Consider the following 23,421-nt stretch of genomic DNA (forward strand, 5'->3'; position numbering starts at 1 on the left):
ACCCCAACCCCCAACCCCAACCCCAACCCCAACCCCAACCCCAACCCCAACCCCAACCCCAACCCCAACCCCAACCCCAACCCCAACCCCAACCCCAACCCCAACCCCCAACCCCAACCCCAACCCCAACCCCAACCCCAACCCCAACCCCAACCCCAACCCCAACCCCAACCCCAACCCCAACCCCAACCCCAACCCCAACCCCAACCCCAACCCCAACCCCAACCCCAACCCCAACCCCAACCCCAACCCCAACCCCAACCCCAACCCCAACCCCAACCCCAACCCCAACCCCAACCCCAACCCCAACCCCAACCCCAACCCCAACCCCAACCCCAACCCCAACCCCAACCCCAACCCCAATAAATTAATAAGAACCTTTATAAACTTTAAAATTTAGAAGTTTTTATTTCATTGAGTATAAATTATTTATTATTTTATTAAATTTTAATGAAGGAATTTCTGATTATGGTAAAATAAATATTTTTATAAAATATTTAAATTAAAATAAATAGAAATACATTTATATATTTTGAGTATTGTTATATTATAATTACATACATTAAAATTAATTATTTTTTCAGTTTTAAAGTATTTGCTTTTCTAGTCTCAATTTATTAGATTAATCTTTTATTTATTGGAGTAAATCTTAAATAGCTTTGAGAGTATTTTCATCTGATTATATACCTTCATTTAACTCACCAAAGTTTCCCAAAGAATCGCCTTTATATATGTTATACTTATTTTCTCTGTATGAGTTTACAGTTTCTACATCTTCATAATATTCTCTGGATTCAAAATATGTTGATGAATGATGGAAAATACACCACCAGCCTCCATTATTTGTTTAATTATAATTCTTTTTTATCCAATTATAAACCTAGTTAGAGTTTTATATTATATCAATAGGGATATGATTCTTAAATTATCCTGAAGTAAAGTAATAATAGTTTGTATTGCTATAGGTTCCACCATACGAATATAAACCAGAACCTATATCAAGTTCATCTAATGATTTAACTTTATGATTTGTTTTAAATATCTAGTTCAAAGCTGAGCTTATTACTTCTGTTATTTTTTTTTACTTTTCTTGAAATTGTATGAGTTATTCGCTTGAATTTTACATTTTCTTTTAAATTTTTGTTAAAGGTAATTAATGAATGATATATAGTTCTTGCTATTATTAGCTAATAGGTACTTTATTTATCTATAATTATACTTTAATTATTTAATAAAATGAAAAATATTTTGTTAAATTTTGTTTTGTATTAATTAAATTTTTTTTTTTTTGAAAATGAGTTTGAAATACTATTTATATACTTAGATTTCAATATAAACTGTTGGTTTTTGATTTATTAACTTATTTTACTGAGAAATGTCATTTTTAAAAGTCTTTTGTTTTTATTAATTAAAATTTGAGCAAGAATTATCTTAAACAAAATCTGTTTTTTTAGCATAATGCAAAAATAGATAAAATATTTAAACAGATTTTTATTAACTTTTTAGCTACTTTAGAAGTTTAAAATGACAAAAATTGTTAATAAAATTAATGAGAATTGCGATAATATTTTATTAACAATTAACATCTTTATAAGCGGATGCTTCGAGTTACTCATTTATCTAGGAGTTTAAATTGGTTAAAACAATTATTTAGAGATTAGCGATGCATGCATTTTAGAAATATAAAATATCCAAAAAAAACAATAGTAATAATTAATTAGAGTAATTATTATGGCCTGTATTATACTTTTTATGCTTCTTAACTTTGCTAATAAAAAATGTAGAGTAAATAAAAATGCTTAAGGGTTATATTTTTAAATAATAATTATTTTTTTTCTAGTAGAAATTTAATTTTAACAAAACATTATGTATTTACAAATGCTGTGGATGATTTTGTATTTTTTATACTCATAAAAGTTTATTGTTAAGTTTATCAGCAGGAAATTAATTTCCTAAACTTCAATAATTCTCAGCTTATTATACCTGATTCTACGAGGATTTATAGCATATGGCTTTTAAGTGAGTTTGTTGCTATTTAGTCTTGCTATTTTTTTATTTTAAATTTTATCTCTCTTTTTTTGCACAGAAGTAAGTTAGGTTAAGCAATAAATAAAATAACATTAGGACTCTCATACTAACAATTAGAAGAGTTGTCGTAGTATTTCCAAAGGCTTTGTTGGTGTAGAAAGTCTTCAACAAAAGAGTATAAATCTTAAAAATAGTCCTTTTTAGAGCAAAGAAGAAAATTTTATAAACGGAATCAATTTTATTCTCTAAGAAAAGTAGGACTAATTAAACTTAGAAATCAAGTAAAAACTTAGATCTATAGGGATTTAAGAATAAAGAGAGTAATACAACGATGGATAAGAATCAAATGACTTCTTGTATAAACACTAGGAGTTCTTACCTTAAAAAGTAAAAATCAACTTAAATTCTTCAAAAAGTAATTGCAAAGATAAAGATGTAAAAATATCTATTTAAGACGGAAACGATGTTTATAGTTTAAACCCATTCTTTTACATTTCGTTACAAGGGATAGCTATTTTTAATTCTGAGAAATAATTGATCTTCGAAAATTAATAGCTTTAATTCATATTAAATATTTTCGATAAAAAAGTGACTTCTTCTGAAACTATTTTATCTATTAAACTTACAAAAGATTAAGCTACAAATTAAGAAAATTCTTAAAGTAATAATCGAAATGATAATTATGATCAAGATTTGAATGAACCTTAAAAAACTGATTCCAAAGGCTTAATTTAGTTTAATGAATATTCTAGCTAAATACCTAATAGCTTTGCAACTAAATAAACATCCTAACTCTATTTTTAGTAGAACACAGAATAAACTCAATAGTCAAATATCAAATAAGATCAAAAAGAATAGAACATTTAATTAGATATTCAAATTAAAAAAATTGAAAATTCAGATAATAATAAAATTTTAGATGATTAAAATATTACTTCATGCCAAAAAAGTGATAAAACCTTTGACTTTTTTAATTATTCATCTAATTTTCCTGTTGTGGGATAAGGAGGAATAGTTATTGGAAGCACTTGTGATAAAGTCAATGAACTAAATGAATATTAGAATGCCAACATGATTTCACCTTAAGCTAAAGCTGAATAAAGCAATATTATGAGCTAATAGAAATTTATCAAAAATAAATAATTATAATAATCAGAAGTTTAAATCGATTATTCAAATATTATTGAAGAAAGTTAAAACAATTTAAATGCTAGTTACTGTGGAAATAAATTAAATGAAATTAAAAAATCTTAAGGAATAGCCAATTAATAAACTCCAAATTAGTTGCAAGGATAGTTTAGTAATAATTCTCAATAATGGTAACTTAATGCAATTTAAAAGAAAAATTCTTTCCAAGTTTAAGAATGTGAATAAAATATTTCATAAGATTTCTTTTTCAAATAGAGAGGAGATCTAAAGAATAATTAAGAGCTGTTAGATTTAATTAAAAGTAAATCAGATTGCAGTATTAAAGACATATTAAGTATTATACTAGATCCTAAAACTTATCATAATCCAAAGAAATAACATTTAGGTTGTTAAGTTAATAGATTAATTGAATTAAGAAATGATAAGTAAGAGAAAGGAAATTAACATGGATATTCTAACTATGACAGCTACGATTCATACACTCCAATTAATTCTAAACTCCTATAACAACAATCTGTTTAAAAACAGATGCTTTGTTAAAATAATAAATCCTTTTAACATATGTTTGATATCGTTGTTGATGATTGCTCAATATTGATCTAAAAGCTAATACAGCCATCAAATATTATAGTGACTATAAAAATAACAATTCTCTAGCAATAATCGCTTTGCAAAGAAGACAATTTTGAAAATTTATTTGCCTTTTTTGAGTTCACTACATCCAGTTAAAATATGAATCAAAACTGCAAATAAGAGTAAGAAAAAGTGAAAAAGATTGAGCATTTTGCATAATCAATATCTTGGCTAGAAAGAAAACTAACAACAGTACTAGAGCCGTGCATTTAGAGAGCCAATTTGTTTAAATAGTACTGCAAAAGAGGGTTTTAAAATTTTACTGCTGAAGAATAAAAAAGCATATTTATTATACCTTTTTACAATTCATTTTAGTTGATATTTAACATAATATAAAATTCAAGGAATTTTGTTTAAATAAAAGAAGATAAATTTTGCTTGAGCCTTTCATCATTTAATATTTTAAATTTACTTTCAAAATGCCTTGATATTTTTAAGTAACAAGCGAAATACCAAAACATTTACCTTGAACTCAAAGTGTAAAAAAGTGCAAAGCTTTTTTTATGCTCTGATAAACTGAGGCTATAGTAACTGATTGTTAATATGCTAGCTAGCTCCATTAAGCACACTTTAGTGGGAAAAGTATAAATTTAAATTGACTACATTCCTCTTCAATAAATGTATAAAATAAGTATTTAAGATACAGGCATTGGTATTGATTCGCATGCATGCTAGAAAATATCTCAAATAATGAATTTAAATCCTGATGAATTATCTGAATATGAAAATATTTTTTCAAATAATTTTTCTTTCATTAAGGACCATCATAATATAGATGATAAAACGGATTTTTCAAATGCCTTTTCACCTTATACCAAATAATAAAAAACTTCCTCTAAAGAAGAAAGCTCCTTAAAATATATAAAATTTTTGATGCTAAATTTTATTGCTAAGAAGCTTGGGAGTAATAATTCAATCTAATTAAATAGCAAAAAGGGTATTGGTACTTAATTAGTGTTTTATGTTCAAGATTAATCAGAGATTTAATCTTAAATAAACCAAAAAATGCATCATACGAATGAATCTTTAAATACATAATCAGATAATTAAAGCTAACTTTAATGCTCATTTGAATAAGAAATAAATATGAAAAATCAATAAGCGAGGCAATTTAGATATTCAGAAAAAGCTTTTAATCATTTTTAATATTAAAATCCAAATCAATAAAATAAAGAGCCAGTTGAATAAAATCTATAAATTCTTAATGACAAAAGAAATGAAGAACATAAGTCTGATTTTAACTTAAACAGTTAAAATATGCAATCAGATAAAGATAAGCTTTCCTAAAAAGATCAATCTTCTAGTAATAAAAACAGTAGATTTGGAAGAAAAAGTTTATTTAGTGATGCTTAAAATTTGATATATGAAGAATCTTGTAATGTTTAAAGCGAATACAACAGTAGATTATCACAAAATTTCTCTCAAAAAAAAACCCCAAAATGTGAACAATTTGTTGTTACTCACAAAATAGAAAAAAATTATAATTAATAAGATAACTCAGTAGAAACAAGCTTATTTCAAAAAAACAAAATTTAATGCAGTATAAAACTTAGAAAGTGTAAAACACAAGCTGGTTTAGAAAATGTTTCCCAAAGCTAATAAAATTAAGACAATATTGTAGAAGAATATGATGTTTATTAATTTGGTATAGAAAGAAATTAAAGAAATATTAACAAATTAATTGACTCTCAAAGCGAAAATAATTTTGAAGAGAACAACATAAATTAATAATTTACCTCTTTTTAAAACCCCAATTTACATTAAAAATACCCAACTTCCTTTTACAAATGCGAGAATCCTATGCAAGCAACTAATAGTGATTAAAATGGTTCTTTTAGTGATTTTTCTTCGTTACTTTAAAATTATTTTGCTCCAAGTAAATCTTAAAATGCAATATTATTCAACAATTAAGCCCATAAGCAATCCCCTAGATCTAAAAATAACCATGAATATTCTAAAAATTTCGAAGGTTTAATTAAAACTAAATCCCCATTTAAGAAAGCATATTCAATGCGACATGCTAGTTCAGAATTCATTCAATCTGAATACAAGTCACATAATCAAAAAAATACGGAAGCTTAAAACTCATTTGAATAAGAGGACATATAAAAATATTACGTTCAAGATTCACCTCTATTTATTTAAAGTTAAAAAGTAATCAAAGCTCTAAACGAAGATTCACATTCATAAAATGTAATAAAAAAAGTACATACAGAATTTACTTAATGTAACTAGACAATATTTTAAGGATCTCCCAGTTCTTCAGCCAGTATCTAATCAAAAAAAACTGAAAAAAACAGTAAAATTAATTCTAAATTAAAGATGTGCAGTTGTAATTAAATTCTAGTAGTAGAATAAACAGAAAACAGTCTGAAATATATCAAGCAAAGTCTGTTTAATTTAAAATTAGAAGCAGATTGCTCATTAATTGGAAAATAGTTGCTATAAAAAGTTAAGCATAAATTTCAGAATTCAATTTGCTGTCCAAAGTATAAATTGATATTCATAGATAGAGAATTTTCATAATAAAAAGCTAGTAAGGCTGTTTAAAATATAAATAAAATATATTCTTTAATTGATGATCGAATCAAACCAATCTTTTGTTCATGCGAACCAAATAAAAATTAATCTAAATAAAATTTACAAGATTAAGAAGATGAAACTTTTGACTTTTGTTTCTATAAAAAAATTTATTCTGATACATTTAATGATTTAATTAAACTCGCTATTGCCTGAATTATTTCAATAAATAGCCAATTTTATTGTCTTGCAATTACTTTTTAAATCAAAAATGTAAATTTTTTTGATTCTTTTTTTAATTTACGTTAGAACAGATTAAATTATTTTTGTTTTTAAGAAATAAAATCTAAATAATATTTTAAATATTGTAATTAATATAAATATTATTGATATCATGTTTTATATGTGAAAAAAGGTAAGAATTTTAAATATTTGAAATAATTTAGATTTGGGCTTCACTTAACTCTTTTAATTTAAAGGGAGGGATATAGTATTTAAATTAAATTAAAAATAAAATATTAGACTTCTATTTTAATTTTTAGAATTGAGAAATATTTTATTTATTTGATTCAATTTTTGTAAGCGAAAAAGAATCTTTAAAAACAATATTAAAGGCAAAAAGATAATTTTTGACTGAATTGATTTAATCATGATATGGATAAACTATAACATAAGAAAATAATAGACAATAATTTATATTTGTGTTAGGTATTTTTTTATATTTCTTTACTTATATGCTAACTACTCATTTATATATAAACATTTTATTTGAAGGGATTTAATTAATTGTTCATACACTTATTTTTTCACTTGGTATTCTAATTTAAATCTTGAGCAACTTCTAAAACAATATTTTAGAACCTATTTTGTCTGTCGAGATAGTTAGGCAAATTTTTTAACTTATCAAACAGTTCTTCATAGACTGGAACTAGATGCTTTATCGATTGCAATTCAACAATATCTAAGTCCCATATTTTATTTTGAAGATATGTTATTTATTAAGTTAATTTAAAAATCTATTTTGAGCTTTAGTTATCTGATTCAAATAATTCTAGGAGCTATTTTGTCTTTAATCTGTTTATTAAACATATTTAGTAAGTTATCAATTAAAATATATTAATGTTACTTTGATATTTAATCATCTAATTTAAGATTTTTTCTTTTATCCAACACCTTCTCACAATATTGATGAAATTTAGAGTAACTTGCAGCGTTATCTCTTCCTTTTTTTTAACTTGAACGCTCCTTTTCTTTACTTAAGAAATCGTAAACAGAATGGATACTTAAAGATGTGTCTGCTGGCTTTTTCAGATAAATTGAAGATTCATCTATCTCTTATTCCATTTTGCTAGTTTAATAATTTATCTTTTTTAAAAGGCTTGCTGTCTACTAAATAATATTAAATTTTGAAAAGATTTATTTATATTATTTCAATAATTAATTAATTAATCAAATAGTTGACTTTATATCAATACTAATTATTAGTACACTCATATTCAATAATCATATAATACTATTATAGTTTAAGCTAAGTAGCTAAAAAAGAGTATAAAACATACTACTTTTCAGTGAATTATAGCTTGAAATTTATTAAACTAATTTTTTTTTAATTTGTGCTAACATAAAATTAAATTATATTTTTTGAATGAATATAATAAAAAAACGTTTTCTTTAAAATTAAATATTATTTATTGTTAAAATAATATCAAAATATTTTTATAAATTCAACGCTTAAAATTTTTTAAATAAATACAAATGAAAAATAATATTTGATTAAAGCTGATCTAAAAATTAAATTGTTCGATAGATTTCCTATTTCTGCAATTTATTATCTTTTAATTAAAAATCTTTTGTTATTTTTCCTATAATTCTGATGTTGTTTTTTAATTAAATTTTCTTTTTAATTTTTTCGCATTTAACTTGCTTTTAATTAAACTTTCAATGAAATTTTTTATTTAGTTTTGTTTTCATAATTTTTAATAAAGTATTTAGTTTTAACTGCTCTTTTTTTCATATATCTTTGAAATTTGATTTGATTAAATTACTTTACTTTTTCATTTAGATAAGGAATATCTTGTTTTTTTCCATTAAAATGTTATTCAACATAAATTAATTTTTTATGCAATATTTAAAGTAATTATAGGTTTTTTAAGAAACAATCGAAGCCGCACTTTAATATTATATCCTATAAGGAAATAATTCTTTTTTTGAATATTTATTTTAAAAAAAAGAGAGAGAGAGGGAGATTTATTTTTTGATGTATCTGATTTCTAAAATTTCCTGTTTAATAATGCTATGAAGTATAAATTATCGATTATAGGGGAACAAGACATGAAAAATGATAGAATAATCTGACTAGTAATGTTATTGAATCCTTTGAAAAACTTATAATAATAACTATGCGAAGATTCATAAAAACAAAATAGAGCTTTTTGTAAATTTATGAACCCATTAGACACATGATCTGGGATTGATTATGAAATCTAAATGGTGTATCGCATTAATCGGGAAAAGTTATTATGGTGAAAGCTGTCTATGTACTTTTTTATACCTCAAAAATTTGTAGTTGGAGTGAAAAAATTATGTTGTATAAGATAAAAACTTGATAATATTTGAGATTATTCTATTTCATAATTCATTTAGTTAGTTAGCTAATACCTTACTTACTTATTAGCTTCTCTTGTTAATTTTCAATACTTTTTTTAATTATAATTGATAAGACAAAATTTTTTCTTTTAATAAATAGACTAAAAAAATTCATTCAATTAATTTAGAAATACTTAAGAAAAAAATACTTAAAAAATATATTTAAAAAATATTGTAAACAGAAAATAAAGGAAAAAAAGCAGGATTTTGATTTATTATCGTGAAAAAAAGACTAATCAACAAACTATGAAATAATATCCAAAAATTGAAATTAAATGTTATTCTATTAATATCTAAGAGAAGTAAATAATAATAATTAAAATCAAAAAAAACAGGATAGTTTAGAAATTAAAAGATTAATTGTAAATTAAAAAAATCTATGTGCAGTATAATTTACAAAATTATTACTTTTTTTCTATTATTTTATTTAGTAATCCTCTTGAATTTAATTTCTATTATATTTAAGGATTTATTCATTGATTCTACTTTGACTCAACTTTGTAAGCAAATACGTCACAGATTCATTCATTCATTCATACATATATACATATATATACACATATTCTACATTTTCTCTAAGGAATATAAATAGAAGATACTCAATCAGCTTATTTTTATCTGCTTTTATTGACAAGCATTAAATTAAAATAATTTTTGAGACTTGCATAAATTAAAATGAATTTAAAGCTTATATTTATCATATTAAATATAGAATTATTTTTGTGTGTGTTTAATATACAAATGATAATTTTTATTAAGCATAAATGAATCTTTTTTTCAATAATGCTCATTGAGTTTTAGAAACATATGTAAATAAAATCCACTGTTTTACAGACAGTACTAGACTATCAAAATTTATAAACTTTTTTCTTTTTCTCTGATATTGTTGAATTAAAAAAGATTGCGATGTTTTTTTTTTAATTATTGTAAATGATGGAGTGTTAAAAATAATATTTTTTAACTGTGAATTAACTCTTTGGCTGTTTAACTTTTTATTGGTGGAAAAAAAATCCTAGGAGTTAGCGGAAAGAAAATATTTTGTTGTTATTTTAGATATTTTGTTATGAGTGTTCGAGTAAATTACTGTATTTAGACTTCAATCAAAATTTAGTAATCTGGACAAAGAAAATGCTAAAAGAATCGTAAGAATATTCAAAGAATACTTAGAAAATTGATGTTTACTTCAAGGTAATTACATCTCCAAAAGTTAATTATTAATTTTATGTAAAACTCATTTGTTAATTTTATATATATTTAATTTATAGAAGGATTATCAAAATTTAACAAATCAAGACTTTTAAAATCTGGTATTTGGTTAATTTTAGTAATAAAATGAAATCAGAATATAAAGTAATCCGCAATTCATTAATCATGCAATTTTAGTATTGTTTATCTTAAATTACTTCTTCTGCTGTAATTAAAAAACTAATAGATTTTGGAAAAACTAAATATGTTTTCCACAATCTTTCTAAATTTACAAGTATAAAAATCAACAACCATCATAAAAGCTATAAAGTATATGTTTTTTACCATTTATTCAAAAATGTCTATTCTTTCAACAGGCTTTATATAGTTTTAAAAATTGTTCAAATTTCTTTTAATTCAATTTTAAGGCTTAAAAGCAAGAATTTAATTTATTGAAAATCAATTATAGCATAAAAGCTTTCATTGTTAAATTGAAGGATTAATTAGAAAAATTTATTATAATATTTTTATAATTAAAAAAATCAAACAGAATAATTATTAAATAAAAATATAAATAAATAATAATAAAATAAAAATGGAGTACACATTTTAACAATCAAATACTTAATTTGAGTATGAAAAACAAATGAATGAAGAATAAAATATAATTGGTTTTAACAAGTTCGAATTGCTTGACACTGAACATTTGCTTAAGCTATATATGTCTTGCAAGAAATGTAACCAAACAAAATTTATTCTTGACAAATTTTGTAAATTTATCAAACACCATGGAGACTAAGTCGTCATAGAATCTATCTTGAACTTAATAGAAGGTAAATAAAGAAGCCTTTAATAAATCAGAAAAGAATTCTGCTTTTTTACCAAAAAGAAATAACTTAACTAAGGATTGTTGGTCTCCCTATTAAAAAGTAAAAGATTCTCAGTCTATTTATAATACTTTATGGAATACTATGTAGACGAATTTATAGAAAATGGTTCTCTAAAAAATAGTGATTATCACATGATCTGTATTTCGTTTATAAAAAGATGCTTTACTGATAATTCACTGATTGACAAAATAATTAAATATAAGAAGAAAAATTGATCTTACTTATACTATAACATAGTAACAATAAAAATCTATTAAATTATTTAATTACATCTATATTAAAAAATAACTAAAAAATAGATTTCCACTGTTTGGAGCCTATTTATATAATAATATACTTTAAATTATAAAAAGTAATAATTAGTATTTATTTTAATATTATCAGTAGAGTTGAAAAATACAAAATAATTATGGTTTTTGTTAAAAAGGTTTTATTTTATATTAAAATGTCTTAAGATATAATTATTAATATTGAATTTTATATTTATTTAATTATGTTCTCAATAGTACGATTTGTTAATCCATATTTAATATCCTTACTATTTCTACAAATTAATTATTAAAACTTCTTAAAAAAAATTGTTACTTATTTTTCTTAATTTTTTTTAAACTCTTTGTAATTATTTAATTTCTCCCACTTATTTATTGAATTATTTAATTTGACTCACCTTTCTTTATTGGAATATTTAAAATTTCTCATTTTTCTTATGAATAATTAAATTACATAATTCCCTCCCAAAAAGAAAAAAAAGAAAAGGAAAAATTCAAAATTTATATTTGATTTCTTAAAATAAAAAAACAAAAGGAAAAAACAAATTCTTAAAAAAATTATTAAAAAGAAAAAAACAATAAAAGCAAAAATTTATTCAAATAAAAAGCAAAATGGAATATTTTATAAATTTAAATCAGAATGCTAGACAACCTGTCGCCAATGCAAATTACTTATAATTAATGCTAAAATTTTTTAATTCTACTTTAAATCATGCACGTTAAAAACGTTTACCCCTCAAGTTTTTAAATATACCAAAAAAAAAAATAGCATTATAATAATAATAGTTTGAAAAGCGAAATGATTTAAGTTTAAATTATATTCCTCTCTCTCCAAATTTGCCAATCTTATATTAAAATATATAATTAGTATTTTTTTTAGGAGACGATAAGTAGAGATCATTCAACACTCGATTTAAGCACTATTTAAATTAAAACAAATGAATCTGAGCTTGCAAAATACAAAAATCAAATAACATAAAAAAATAAAAATAAACAAATAATAAATAATAAATAATAAATAAAAATTAAATAAATAAATAAATAAATAAAAAATAATAAATAAAATAAATTAAAAAATAAATAAATAAATTGATAAAAAATAAACATAAAAACAAAAAATATAAAATAAAAATTAAAAATAAATAAATAAATATCTAAGCAAATATTTTTATCATAAATAATAATAAGAATAATAATACTAACTATTTTTATGCAGAACCTATCTATCAAAAAAATTTCTATTTTTTTTCTAGATAATTTAATTTTTTTTTAAATTTTAATTTTGATAATTTTATGGAGTTATTCTAAATATGAAAAAAATTATGTGAAAAAGTAAAAATTAGTTTGCTTGCAAAATTAATTTGTTAGATTTGAAAATTATTTTAAGAAAATTAAATTTGACGAAATCTTTTATGACTGACAACATAAAATTTATTTTAAATTCCTCAAATAATTACTAATTCTTATAATATAAATGGAATACAATTTTTTAAGGGTGGTATACATGATATTCACTTTTTTTTATATATGAATAAATAAAACCATGACATACCTACCTACCTACCAATCAATATGTTTAAAATACTTCTTAAATAGAGTTTTGGTGCTAGAAAATTACACTTTAAATTATGATGTAATAAATGATTTATCTTATCTTTAATGATATGCTTCAACATCTCAACGAGTTCTACGCATAAGACGTTGCTTTCTCTATTCTTCTTTCTATACCTTTCTAATATCATCTGGTTATAAGATTGAAATTTTTGGCTCCCATTGAAAACTATCATAATCATTATCTTAAAGTACAGGACGTAAATAATTTTCTTCTGTAATTACTGTATTTCCTTAGATGTGAATTTTGGGGTCAAAGTTTGTGAAATTTTAAGAGGATTCAATTAAAGAACGAGTAGACTTCTTGAAATTAGATGCAGTTTAGTTTATACGTCTTTCCATAATTTATTTTTAGAAGGAGAGAATCTATTCTCTTATTTAATACGCTATTCTCTATGCAAATTCTCCACTAAGACCTAATTCATTGCACATATTAAAAGCAAATTATTCTGGAGAATTTGTGAAATCATTAATATCCCACTCAAATCTATCTTTTAGCTATACATTTTCTATCAATATATTTAATTCAATAGTACGGATGAGCTCTCTTTCCTTAGGATCGTAGAAGCGATAGTTTTAAAGAGCTCTGCGGATTACATTAACTACTTCTTATTCTATATTAGGACTTAATCTGTTTTCTTTTGCTAAGTGATGAGCAAAGTTTTCTGGAGTAAAATATGGTTCATAATAATTCCAAATTATATTTTCTTTAAAAGTCTATCCATCCAATTCAATATCAATGCTTATAGGTATTAGATACTCATTTGGTTGGTCATTTTAAGGAATTTTATCAATATTTGGTGCCTCTAGCCATTAGTTTGCTAGCTATTAATTTATATCTAATCTTTTTAAATATTGAGAACGAATTTAATAATATTATTTTTCATCATTGTTCTATGAACGCTAGTACTTTGAATCTATCCATTTCTCAAGAGAAAGCTCTAATTCGGCATAATCATATTCAGGGTCTTAGTTTACCCACTAAATCAAACTTTCTTCATTTATATTTGCCTCCACACAAATGTCTTGATAAAATAAACCTAAGCGATTAAGTACTTCGTGTACTCTTTAGTATAATGGCTTTTTAACCATTCCACTATTATAAGTTACAGTTAAAGACATTTTATCCTATTGATATTCTAATGATCTACTTTTATTAAAATCTATATTTTATAATATTTTTGATGGTTGCCGCTTATAGAAGAGCTTTTAATTTATTAAATACTTTAATAAATGAGATTGTTAATTTATTTATTTATTAATTAATAGAGTTTCTTAATTAATTCTTAATGCAAAAAAATCTTAGGAATAGTTATTCCTCTATTTAATTGAAACAAACATAGCAATGTCAAAGTATTATTTTAAGCGCTTTTTAAATATTATTTAATTCTTCTTCCTCCCTCTTAAAAAAAAAAAAAATTCACAAAACTTCCTCTCATTCTCGCATTAATCCTTCAATTCCATTTTTTATCATTTAGTTAAAGCTTATTTTTGAGCACTGTACGATTATATATTCCAACACTTTATTTCATTTTAAAAAAAACTTTCCTAATTTACTTAGAATTCAATTAAATAAGCACAATCATTTTTTCAAGATATTGTTTAAATTTTTTTATATTAGAATTGAATTAAGTTTTATAAATTATTTAAAAATACCATTTGGATAAAGCAAATGCTATTAAAATAATAAATTTTAATTAATAAATTTTTAATCAAAATTATATTAAAATAAATTTAAATTTTTTAGTATTAATTTTAATTTGATTAATTATTTATTTATTTAATAATTTGAATATATATTTTAAAATTTTATATTAACTCAAATAAGTAAAAATAAATAAAATATATAAATAAAATTTCTTATGATTTCAATAAATTCTTTATTTATTTTAATATACTTGTTTTAAAATAAGAATTAACATTTTTATTAATATAAAAAGTAAAAATTATAAAAATAGAAATTCAATGGATGGATATAAATTGAGAAAAATAGAAAAAATATTTTACTAAAGTTTGAATAATTAATTTTCACTGTTAAATATCAAAATAATTTACTTGAATACAAATTTTAAAATTAAATATAAAATATAATTTTGAAAAATAAATTATTACATTTTTAATTTTTAAGCTTTATTAAAATATTTAATTAGAATAATTATTAATTTAGATTAATTTATTTTTTTTGATAAAATACAGAGAAATATCATATCCTTGTTATAAGATTAACGAATATTTTTTATTGAATAATATTAATTTTATCAATATTTAAATAATGGCGTTTTAAAAAAGTTGATTTTTTTATTTTTTAATAATTAATTAGTAAAATTTTCTCAATATACAGTTTAGATTTTTAAAATCAAAAATTAAAAATTAAGTAAGCCATTAATAATTTAAACTAAACAAAATAAAAAAAAAACAAACAAAATAACATTTTGAAAACAAGTTGTTTATATTTAATTTAAGAAATTGAAAAGAAAAAAAATAATTTTCAATTTCTTGTTAATTATTTTTAAATAGTTTAACTCATTTTTAAGGTATTCTCAAATCTTCAATAATTAGAGGCAAATTTTGAATAACTTCACCATAAATCTTCTTTGAGGCTAAGAGTTAAATAATTGGTGTATTATACATAACTTTTTATATTTTTACTTTTAATTAGCTATTTTAAATAGCTTTTTAGTATTTTTAAATGAGTTAATCTTTATCTTCCTTATCATATCTAAAGTTATTAGATAAAAATATATTATTATTTAAATAAAATCAATATTACTCAATCTTAAATTAAAGCAGTCTATCAAGTTAGGCAGCAAAGGAATGTAACAAAGCTACTCCTTTTTATGTTACTTCTTCGTTTTGCCTAATGATAATAATATATAATTCAGATAATTAAAATAATTTTTTATTAAAATTACACAAGGTCAATTTCTAAACTACCAAGTTTTTTTATTGTTGCTAAAGATTCGCCTACAGTTCTACAGCAATTATCAGTTAGATTATTTGATGTTAGAATTAAATTTAATGTGTGAAGATTAGGTAAATTTCTCAACTCGTTTGAAAATTTTATAAAACCTTGATCTTTTATTTGGTTATCCCTAAATTAAAAATAAAAGGAATTGAAATTCAGTCAATACATACTTCCTAAAAAATTTAAATAAATTACATTAAAAATAAATCCAAATAACTTATATTCTGATGATCTTTAAACCCTTTTCCTAACTCATATAGTCCTTAACTACCTAGCCTATTATTTCTATATTATAATATAATTAAAATTTAAACCATTTTATTTATTTTATTGAGCTTCATACCTTAGATTTAAAAACACATGAGTTAAGTTAGGTAAAGTCTGTATCATATTAGAAAGAGCAGATGTTCCAACTTCAGTTAAATCATTTTCCCTAATTTAAAATTAGTTAAAACTAACATTAATTATAAATTATTTACCATAGAATCATACTTAATTGGTTTAAGCATTAGATATTAGAAATGCCTTCTGCAATTTCTTCTAATCCTTCATCACCAAATTCATTTTTCCTAAAATTTTTAAGCTGAATGAATATCTTATTTATAATTAATCATCTAAAGTTTTACAATAGGCCAAGTGTGAGGTTTTTTATTAGATTTTGTTTTTTAAAGCACTACCCAAGAAAATATGCACCTTCTACTCCAATCTTATTTACACTATTATATGTATTAATCTATTCTTTATTTACTTGCTTTAATTATTAAATATAAAATACCCTAAAAACATAACTAGTGTTTCAACTTAGGGAGCTTTGTTGAAACCCTCTTGCAAATTGCATATACCATTTGGTCCAATTAAGTTATTCCTTTGATATTATTTTAATTATTTTTAGTTAATACAATATATTGTAGTTGCTATAAAATTACTATAAAAAGATAGAGAGATTAGAAAGCTAGGTATTCGATTCTAAATACTCCACCATTTTGCATCCATCATCACTAATATTGTTATGTCTGCATTTTTTAAATTTTATTAAATCAGTAAAGACCTAAAAACTAAAATTACACCAAATCTAACTCTAAGGTTTTTAGCTTTGATAATTTTCCAATTGATTTACATATGCTCAAAATACCCTCATTTTATACATTATTCCACCAAAGGTTAATTTTTAGTGTTTCAATATTTTTTAAATTAGGGAGATATTCTGCCAAATATTTTGCTCCTTCAGCGTTTAATTCTACTCCACTAAATAATTATTGTAACAATAAACAAATTTGTTAATTCAGAAAACCTTAAACCTAACAATCAAAAAAAATCATTACTAAAGGTTTAATACTAAAAATTTAATAGTGCTCAATTTAGAAATTGCTTCAGCAATTAATTTAACTCCTTCATCTTTCAATATATTTTCTCTAAAATTTCAATAAATAATATTATAAAATCTTTTATATAATTTTGAGCAAAAAAATAAATTACCTTAAGTTTAACTTTAGCTTTTCTGCTTATACAAACCCTTACAAGACTAAACACAGTTGCTCTACTTTTTCTACATTCAACTTTTTACTCCTTAATTCATATAATAGAATGATTAATTATTTCATATTTTGAAATTTGATTTACTTCAAGTTAATTTTCACAGTTTTCTGTGTAAAATATTATTTGTAATCACCAGTAGCTTTTAACAAATTCTTTGCTATTTCAAATCTGATAATATTTTAGTCCATTTTTTAGTTTTCAGTAAGCTTCAAGTAGATATTTGTATTAAAATAATCGAAATTTAATCTCTATCTGTTAGTAAAAATATCTAATTTAAAATAGATCTAATTTTTAATAAATAATATCTAAGATAGCAAACATCAGAAATAAAATATCTATATTTCGCAAAAATTAGTCATAAAATTAAATTAAAAAATCTAATTTATAAATTGATTATCAATTTTAATCACTTTTTTTGTTTATTTTCTTATATTAAATGGCAAATTTCTTTAAAAATTAAATTGTAGCTTAAATGACCTCCTTTGTATATTAAGTATTTCTACTGTAAAGCTTAATAATAAGTACTATTAATTACAAAAAATAGTTTAATAGGGGAGGTGCACTTTGATTATTATACAAAATTAAAATTTATTACGCTAAATCATTTTAGAATTGTTAGAAATTACAATATATATATTAGAAATAAAACAAATATAATTTTATGAAAAATAGTGATAAAAAATAAATAATTTAATTAAGTATTTTATAATTTAATAGTCAATTGTGATTGATTACTGTATAAAAAGTATATAAAAAAGTAATTTATTTACAAAATTATTTAATTGGAAATTATTTGAGTTGAAATAATGAGTTTGTATTAATAAATTATAAATAGATTTAATATTTTTATTTTATTTTTAGTTAGAATTAATTTTTTTTAATCTAAATGTTTGCAAGGTCATTCCAAAACGTGAGTAACTTTTTTATCATCTGGATCTGGAAGAGAAATTTTTACTTTATAATCGATAGGGAAAGTATCTGTGCTTGTGAGACTTACTATAATGGGAGAGAATTCCTATTTAAATTTATTTTTAAACAATTAGCAACACAAATATAAATTTGAAATTATGTACATGGAAGTAAACAGTGTTTTCTCTAGGCATGCTTGCAGTCTTATATGTAATCATTAACTTATTACCATCTTTTTCTTTTTCTACTTTAGCTTTCAAGATATTTTTATAATCTTTGAAGTAAACAGTCTTAATTTATTAAATTAAAAAAAATTATTTTATAAAATTATTAAATAATAATCAATTACTCTTTAGGTTTCATGATCTGGTATGAAAATGGTCATGCTAGTGACACCGAAAGAAATTACCATGCCTTTTGATTAAACAGAGTGGTCTTTCAAGTAGAGACACATGAAGATCTATTATGAGATTAATAAATATCTGTAAATAAATTAATTAAAATTAATTTGTTCTTACTTTTTAACAGTTATCTGAAACTTGTTTGGATTTGGCTTTATTTTCATTGCACACCTCCATTATAGAAAGTAAGGAGGATTTTTCAATATATTTGACTGCATCCTATTTGTATTAAAGGATACTGTACATAACTCTGTGAACTAATAAATCAGGATATCTTCTAATAGGAGATGTAAAGTGAGTGTAAACATCGAAGTTTAATGCAAAGTGTTTCCATTCACTGGGAGGTAATTAGTCTGCAACAAAATAGAGAGCTTGTTCTAAAACCAAAAACATTTATTTTTTTAAAAATAATTTTTTCTCAAAAGAGAGCTTATCATCTTTTTTAATATCTTCAATCGATTAGTTAATAGCCTGTAAGCTGGAGAAATCAATTTAATGTCCGAATTTCTTAGCAATTACATTCAGTTGCTTTTGCTTTATATCTGAAGGATAGCAATGTTAACGAAGGACAGCAAGTGATTTGCATTGTTTTACCATTTCTTTAGCTACAATTTAGTTTGCTAATAACATAAATTCTTCTACAACAAACATAGCATCCTTTCTTTCTTCAAGAGTAAAATCTACAGGCCATAATTTTTCATTGAGTTTAAATCTTTTCTTAACACTTTCAATAGATAAAACACCACCCTTAAATCTGCTTTCTCTTCTATTCATACCTAACTTAGCTAAAAGTAGAATATCATCAAACATTTTTTGTGAGTCCACTCCTTACTAAGGTATATTATGCTCAGGAAGCTCTCTTTTTGTATTAAAAAATAAAATAAATTTTTTTTATAAATTATATTATTTATTACCCTGGTGACTTAATTTTCTTCTCTATCATCATCTAAACAGTATCATAAGAGAACTTATTACAAGATTTAATTACACTCTTTCCTATTCTAATAGGACCATCCCATAACACTTCACCATTTTCTTTCATTTAGAAAAATACTGTGAATGCTAATCTTTCAACATTAGGGTTTAAACTACATAGATTTTCACAAAGTAAACGAGGAAGCATAGGAATAACCTATATTCAATATTAAATAATTTAATTATTAAATGAAAATATAATTATATAAGTAATTAATTAATTACTCTATGGACGAGATAAACAGAAGTAGTTCTTAATCTTGCATCATCATCTAAAGAAGTGTTAGGCTAAACAAAGTGACTAACATCTGCAATATGAACACCTATTTCGTATATATCATCGTGCAAATACTTAATGCTTAGTGCATCATCTAAATCCTTAGCATCGTGAGGATCAATAGTACATATAATTTCTATTAAATTTAAAATATTTTGATTTAAATAATATAATTTTATTTTTTATTTTTACCTTTTGTTAGATCCCATCTAATATTCTTTTCACTTTCAGGAATTACATATTCGCCATTATCATTAAGCTATTCTCTGTATTTATTTAAATATTCTTCAGTTGCTGGAGTGAAATCTTGATTATAAACATTGAACTCCTTAAGAAGTGTATCACATTCTACTTCAATATCACCTCTCTCACCTAGACATTCACTGATTGTTGCTTATGGATAATAGCTTTCCTCGCTCCAATCTTTTAAATAATTTAAAAATTTTTAATTTATTAATATCTAAATTGAAATAATTTTATAAAAATCAAACTTTTTTTTATGAATTATTAACTAAAATTGAATAAATTACCTTTCATTTTACCAACTACATAGGTTTTACTAATATCGATGTCATTTTCTTCAACTTAATGGTAGAACTCATCTGAGAATTCTACAGGTAACATTTTAGGTAATTTGCTGTACTTAGGAATGAACCAATATTTCTTTTTACCATTCTTTTTTTATCTATTATCTTAGACTTCTTCAAGATACCCGACAATATTGTCATTTTAGTATGGATTTTCAAATATGTAGACAATTTTAGCTACTAATTTAGATTGATCTACAGGAGGTAGATTATCTTCAGAATCAGTTTCCCAGTCTTCTTCGTTATCATCGATTTCTTCCTCTAAACTTTTGTCTAGTGATTCTTCGTTTTCATTTAGGTTATCTGCTTAAATCTTTTTCAAGTTTATATCAGAATTACCTTCAATATTTTTCAATCTACTTGAAGGATCGCCTTAAATAATCACAAAACCTACAACACTATTGTGAAGTGCTCTGTTTTAGTATATATAGGAATTTATAAATACTAAACCATCGATTTCATCACATTTTATGCGACCCAGTTATTGGTTCTTCTCATTAGCAGTATAAACACCCTAAATAGAATAAGTATAAAATAATTGTTAAAATTGTTGATATTTCCTTTTTTAATAAAATCAAAAAAATAATATTATTCTAAATAAAACTAACAAATCCATTCATTAAATTTAAATAATATTTTTGTAAAAATTTTATGTGCATTTTTAATGAAAGGAATCTTTTAAAACAATTGTTTTTAAAAAGGTTTATTGAGACAAGAATAATCAAATATTCATTCAATAAATTTCCTTAAATCAATTTTTTTTATCAATAAGAGATTCCAAATTTGTTAAAAATATTTTTTTTATTTATTACCTTGAATGCTTTCTTTTATTTTATAGCATCATTAATTTATTGAGAGGACCAATGTGGCTCAAAAGATTAGAATTATTTATTTTTATTTTTTTTAATTCCATTTTTGTAATTATGGTTTTTTTATTCATCTTTAGATTCTTCATCAAAGTATTCTTGGGCTTGACTTTTTTTACTCTTTGATAACTTCTTTTCTTGCTTTATATTCTTTCTGTAAGGATTAATGAGCTCATTATCAAGGAAATCTGCTAATTTATCAGATACAGAAAGTTAAACTTGATTATTTTAACTATCTGACCCGTTTTTATTTGATTGTTTACTATCCTTTTTCTAAGGATGGCCTTCTATGCACTCATTATTTTCTTCTTACAATAAGTCAGAATTTTCTTTTTTAGCTTTTCGCTTTTCATTATGTCTCTTAACTCCTTTTGATTCATCACCATTTGAAGAACTTGAATTTTGCTTTTTATTTTTTTAAGATTCTTTTTCTGAAATTATTTCGGTGATTAGATCTTCTTTAATTTGCTTTTTTTCTTTTTTTGTCTTGACTTCACCACTTTCTTTTAACATTTGTATCATCTCATCAAAAATATCTGCTTACTCTTTTTCGATCACAGGTAATTTAGCCTTTTTAGATTCCTTTATTTGTTTTTTTATTTGATTTTAGGCGAGTATTTCTTCTACAGCTCTCTTCTTATCCTATTCAGTTGCACTACCTGAATAATGAGCTACCTATTTGTGTGTAAGAGCTTGCTTATCCCAACGCTCATCTCTTTTCTTTTAGCTCAATAAGGCTTTATTTCTCTCATTTTTAGGTAAAAGCATCATTTACTCATGAAGAGCTAATCTCTCCCTCAATTAGTCTGCATTTTCTGGTTGCTTGCTTGTTTTAATTATAACTTCACCATTTTTATCTCTTTTTACTTTCTTTTGCTTCTTTAATTCTGCTTTTTTATCTACTTCTTTCTACTATGTCTATGAATTGCTGTTTGCTTCTTCGACTATGAATTTTAAGAAATTAAATATTTATAAATTTAATGGAAATAATCTTATGAAATTCATAATTAATGTTTTTCTATTATTTTTACTTAAAATCTATTGCTTTTATAGCTCTTAATAGTCTTTCCAAGATTGAGAAGGTATATCCTCTAAATGTGAATCTACTTGAACACACTATTTTCCTCTTTTAAGCAAATTCTACTAATTTGCTTACTCAGTTTGCTTGTTTAAGTCATCAACTTTTTTCATCCACTAGTTTTAAATATGCTCATTGCTGTTTATGTATGAAGATGGCTTCTTATTATTAGAGGAAGAGCTATAAGTAGTTCTATTCTAATTGCTACCAAATAAAGAACAATCTGAGTTTTAACTAGAAAGACTGTTTGTATTGTCAAATCCTGCAGGCTAGCCAGAAATAAAAGAAGAGTTAGGACTCTTAGTAATAAATATCTAAGCGTACTCACTCTTCTATTAATTCTAGAACTGGTTTATAAATTGTAAGAACTAGGGCGTTTTTTGAATAATATTTTTTTAATTCATTTTTTTTAGGATGAATTAGGCTCTTTGTATTTAATTAATCATTTATTAATTAATATAAGAAATCTTCTTTGTTTATTTTGATTTATATGTGTTTTTTTATATGTAGTATAAAGGTTAATTAATGTGAATATATATCAGAAAAATTAACTATCTTTGATAAACTGTTTGTAGGTTTATTTGTTTGTTTGTTTGTTAAATAGTCAGCAATTAAATCTTTGATCTTAAAAGAAAATTTGATTTTTTATAAAATTTCTTATGCTTATAATTTCTTTTCTTGGCTTCTTTTTAATATTATTCTTAGATTGTCAATTACATTATTCTGTAATTTTATGTATCTTTCAATATAACTTTATTTCATCTATCAGTATTTCATTTTTAAAATGCATATCATATTTATAAAATATGTCCTACTTGCTATAGCTAGCTAACAAAAGAAATGGCTTTCAAGTAAACTTAGTGAACTGCTCAATATCTTTTTATGTCTACTTAATA

At 23.1% G+C, this 23,421-nt stretch overlaps 8 protein-coding genes across 8 annotated transcripts; 2 read left to right on the plus strand and 6 right to left on the minus strand. All coding sequences in view use genetic code 6, as the record gives it.

Moving 5' to 3' along the window:
* Positions 1-580: 580 nt before the first annotated feature.
* TTHERM_00303110 (hypothetical protein) lies at positions 581-1,126 on the minus strand (the record flags this gene model as incomplete). The annotated part of the gene is made up of 1 exon (XM_001020987.1): positions 581-1,126. The coding sequence occupies one exon, from the start codon at positions 1,124-1,126 to the stop codon at positions 581-583; it is 546 nt and encodes a 181-aa protein (XP_001020987.1).
* Positions 1,127-2,964: 1,838 nt separating this feature from the next.
* TTHERM_00304120 (ATPase, histidine kinase-, DNA gyrase B) lies at positions 2,965-6,546 on the plus strand (the record flags this gene model as incomplete). The annotated part of the gene is made up of 1 exon (XM_001020989.2): positions 2,965-6,546. Exon 1 carries the CDS (start codon positions 3,100-3,102, stop codon positions 6,544-6,546), a length of 3,447 nt encoding a protein of 1,148 aa, XP_001020989.2. The 5' UTR covers positions 2,965-3,099.
* A 590-nt stretch (positions 6,547-7,136) lies between these two features.
* TTHERM_00304130 (hypothetical protein) lies at positions 7,137-7,674 on the minus strand (the record flags this gene model as incomplete). Its single annotated transcript, XM_001020990.3, has 2 exons — positions 7,137-7,404; positions 7,457-7,674. 2 exons carry the CDS (start codon positions 7,672-7,674, stop codon positions 7,137-7,139), a joined length of 486 nt encoding a protein of 161 aa, XP_001020990.1.
* Positions 7,675-8,035: 361 nt separating this feature from the next.
* Positions 8,036-8,962, minus strand: TTHERM_000304132 (transmembrane protein, putative; the record flags this gene model as incomplete). The annotated part of the gene is made up of 1 exon (XM_012798846.1): positions 8,036-8,962. One exon carries the CDS (start codon positions 8,960-8,962, stop codon positions 8,036-8,038), a length of 927 nt encoding a protein of 308 aa, XP_012654300.1.
* A 1,794-nt stretch (positions 8,963-10,756) lies between these two features.
* On the plus strand, positions 10,757-11,266 carry TTHERM_00304140 (hypothetical protein; the record flags this gene model as incomplete). Its single annotated transcript, XM_001020991.3, has 1 exon — positions 10,757-11,266. The coding sequence occupies one exon, from the start codon at positions 10,757-10,759 to the stop codon at positions 11,264-11,266; it is 510 nt and encodes a 169-aa protein (XP_001020991.1).
* Positions 11,267-12,997: 1,731 nt separating this feature from the next.
* TTHERM_00304150 (SNF5/SMARCB 1/INI1 family protein) lies at positions 12,998-14,053 on the minus strand (the record flags this gene model as incomplete). The annotated part of the gene is made up of 1 exon (XM_001020992.1): positions 12,998-14,053. One exon carries the CDS (start codon positions 14,051-14,053, stop codon positions 12,998-13,000), a length of 1,056 nt encoding a protein of 351 aa, XP_001020992.1.
* A 1,401-nt stretch (positions 14,054-15,454) lies between these two features.
* TTHERM_00304160 (kinase domain protein) lies at positions 15,455-17,620 on the minus strand (the record flags this gene model as incomplete). Its single annotated transcript, XM_001020993.3, has 13 exons — positions 15,455-15,650; positions 15,702-15,788; positions 15,844-16,023; positions 16,092-16,181; positions 16,240-16,329; positions 16,376-16,465; positions 16,523-16,612; positions 16,672-16,761; positions 16,823-16,909; positions 16,962-17,141; positions 17,219-17,308; positions 17,373-17,462; positions 17,517-17,620. The coding sequence occupies 13 exons, from the start codon at positions 17,618-17,620 to the stop codon at positions 15,455-15,457; spliced, it is 1,464 nt and encodes a 487-aa protein (XP_001020993.3).
* A 710-nt stretch (positions 17,621-18,330) lies between these two features.
* On the minus strand, positions 18,331-23,244 carry TTHERM_00304170 (RNB-like protein; the record flags this gene model as incomplete). The annotated part of the gene is made up of 10 exons (XM_001020994.2): positions 18,331-18,447; positions 18,506-18,631; positions 18,691-18,801; positions 18,860-19,601; positions 19,657-19,874; positions 19,943-20,130; positions 20,187-20,417; positions 20,525-21,095; positions 21,394-22,391; positions 22,479-23,244. 10 exons carry the CDS (start codon positions 23,242-23,244, stop codon positions 18,331-18,333), a joined length of 4,068 nt encoding a protein of 1,355 aa, XP_001020994.2.
* Between the last annotated feature and the right edge of the window lie 177 nt (positions 23,245-23,421).

Source organism: Tetrahymena thermophila (assembly GCF_000189635.1).
Source record: "Tetrahymena thermophila SB210 genomic scaffold scf_8254551, whole genome shotgun sequence".
NCBI classification, from domain to species: domain Eukaryota; phylum Ciliophora; class Oligohymenophorea; order Hymenostomatida; family Tetrahymenidae; genus Tetrahymena; species Tetrahymena thermophila.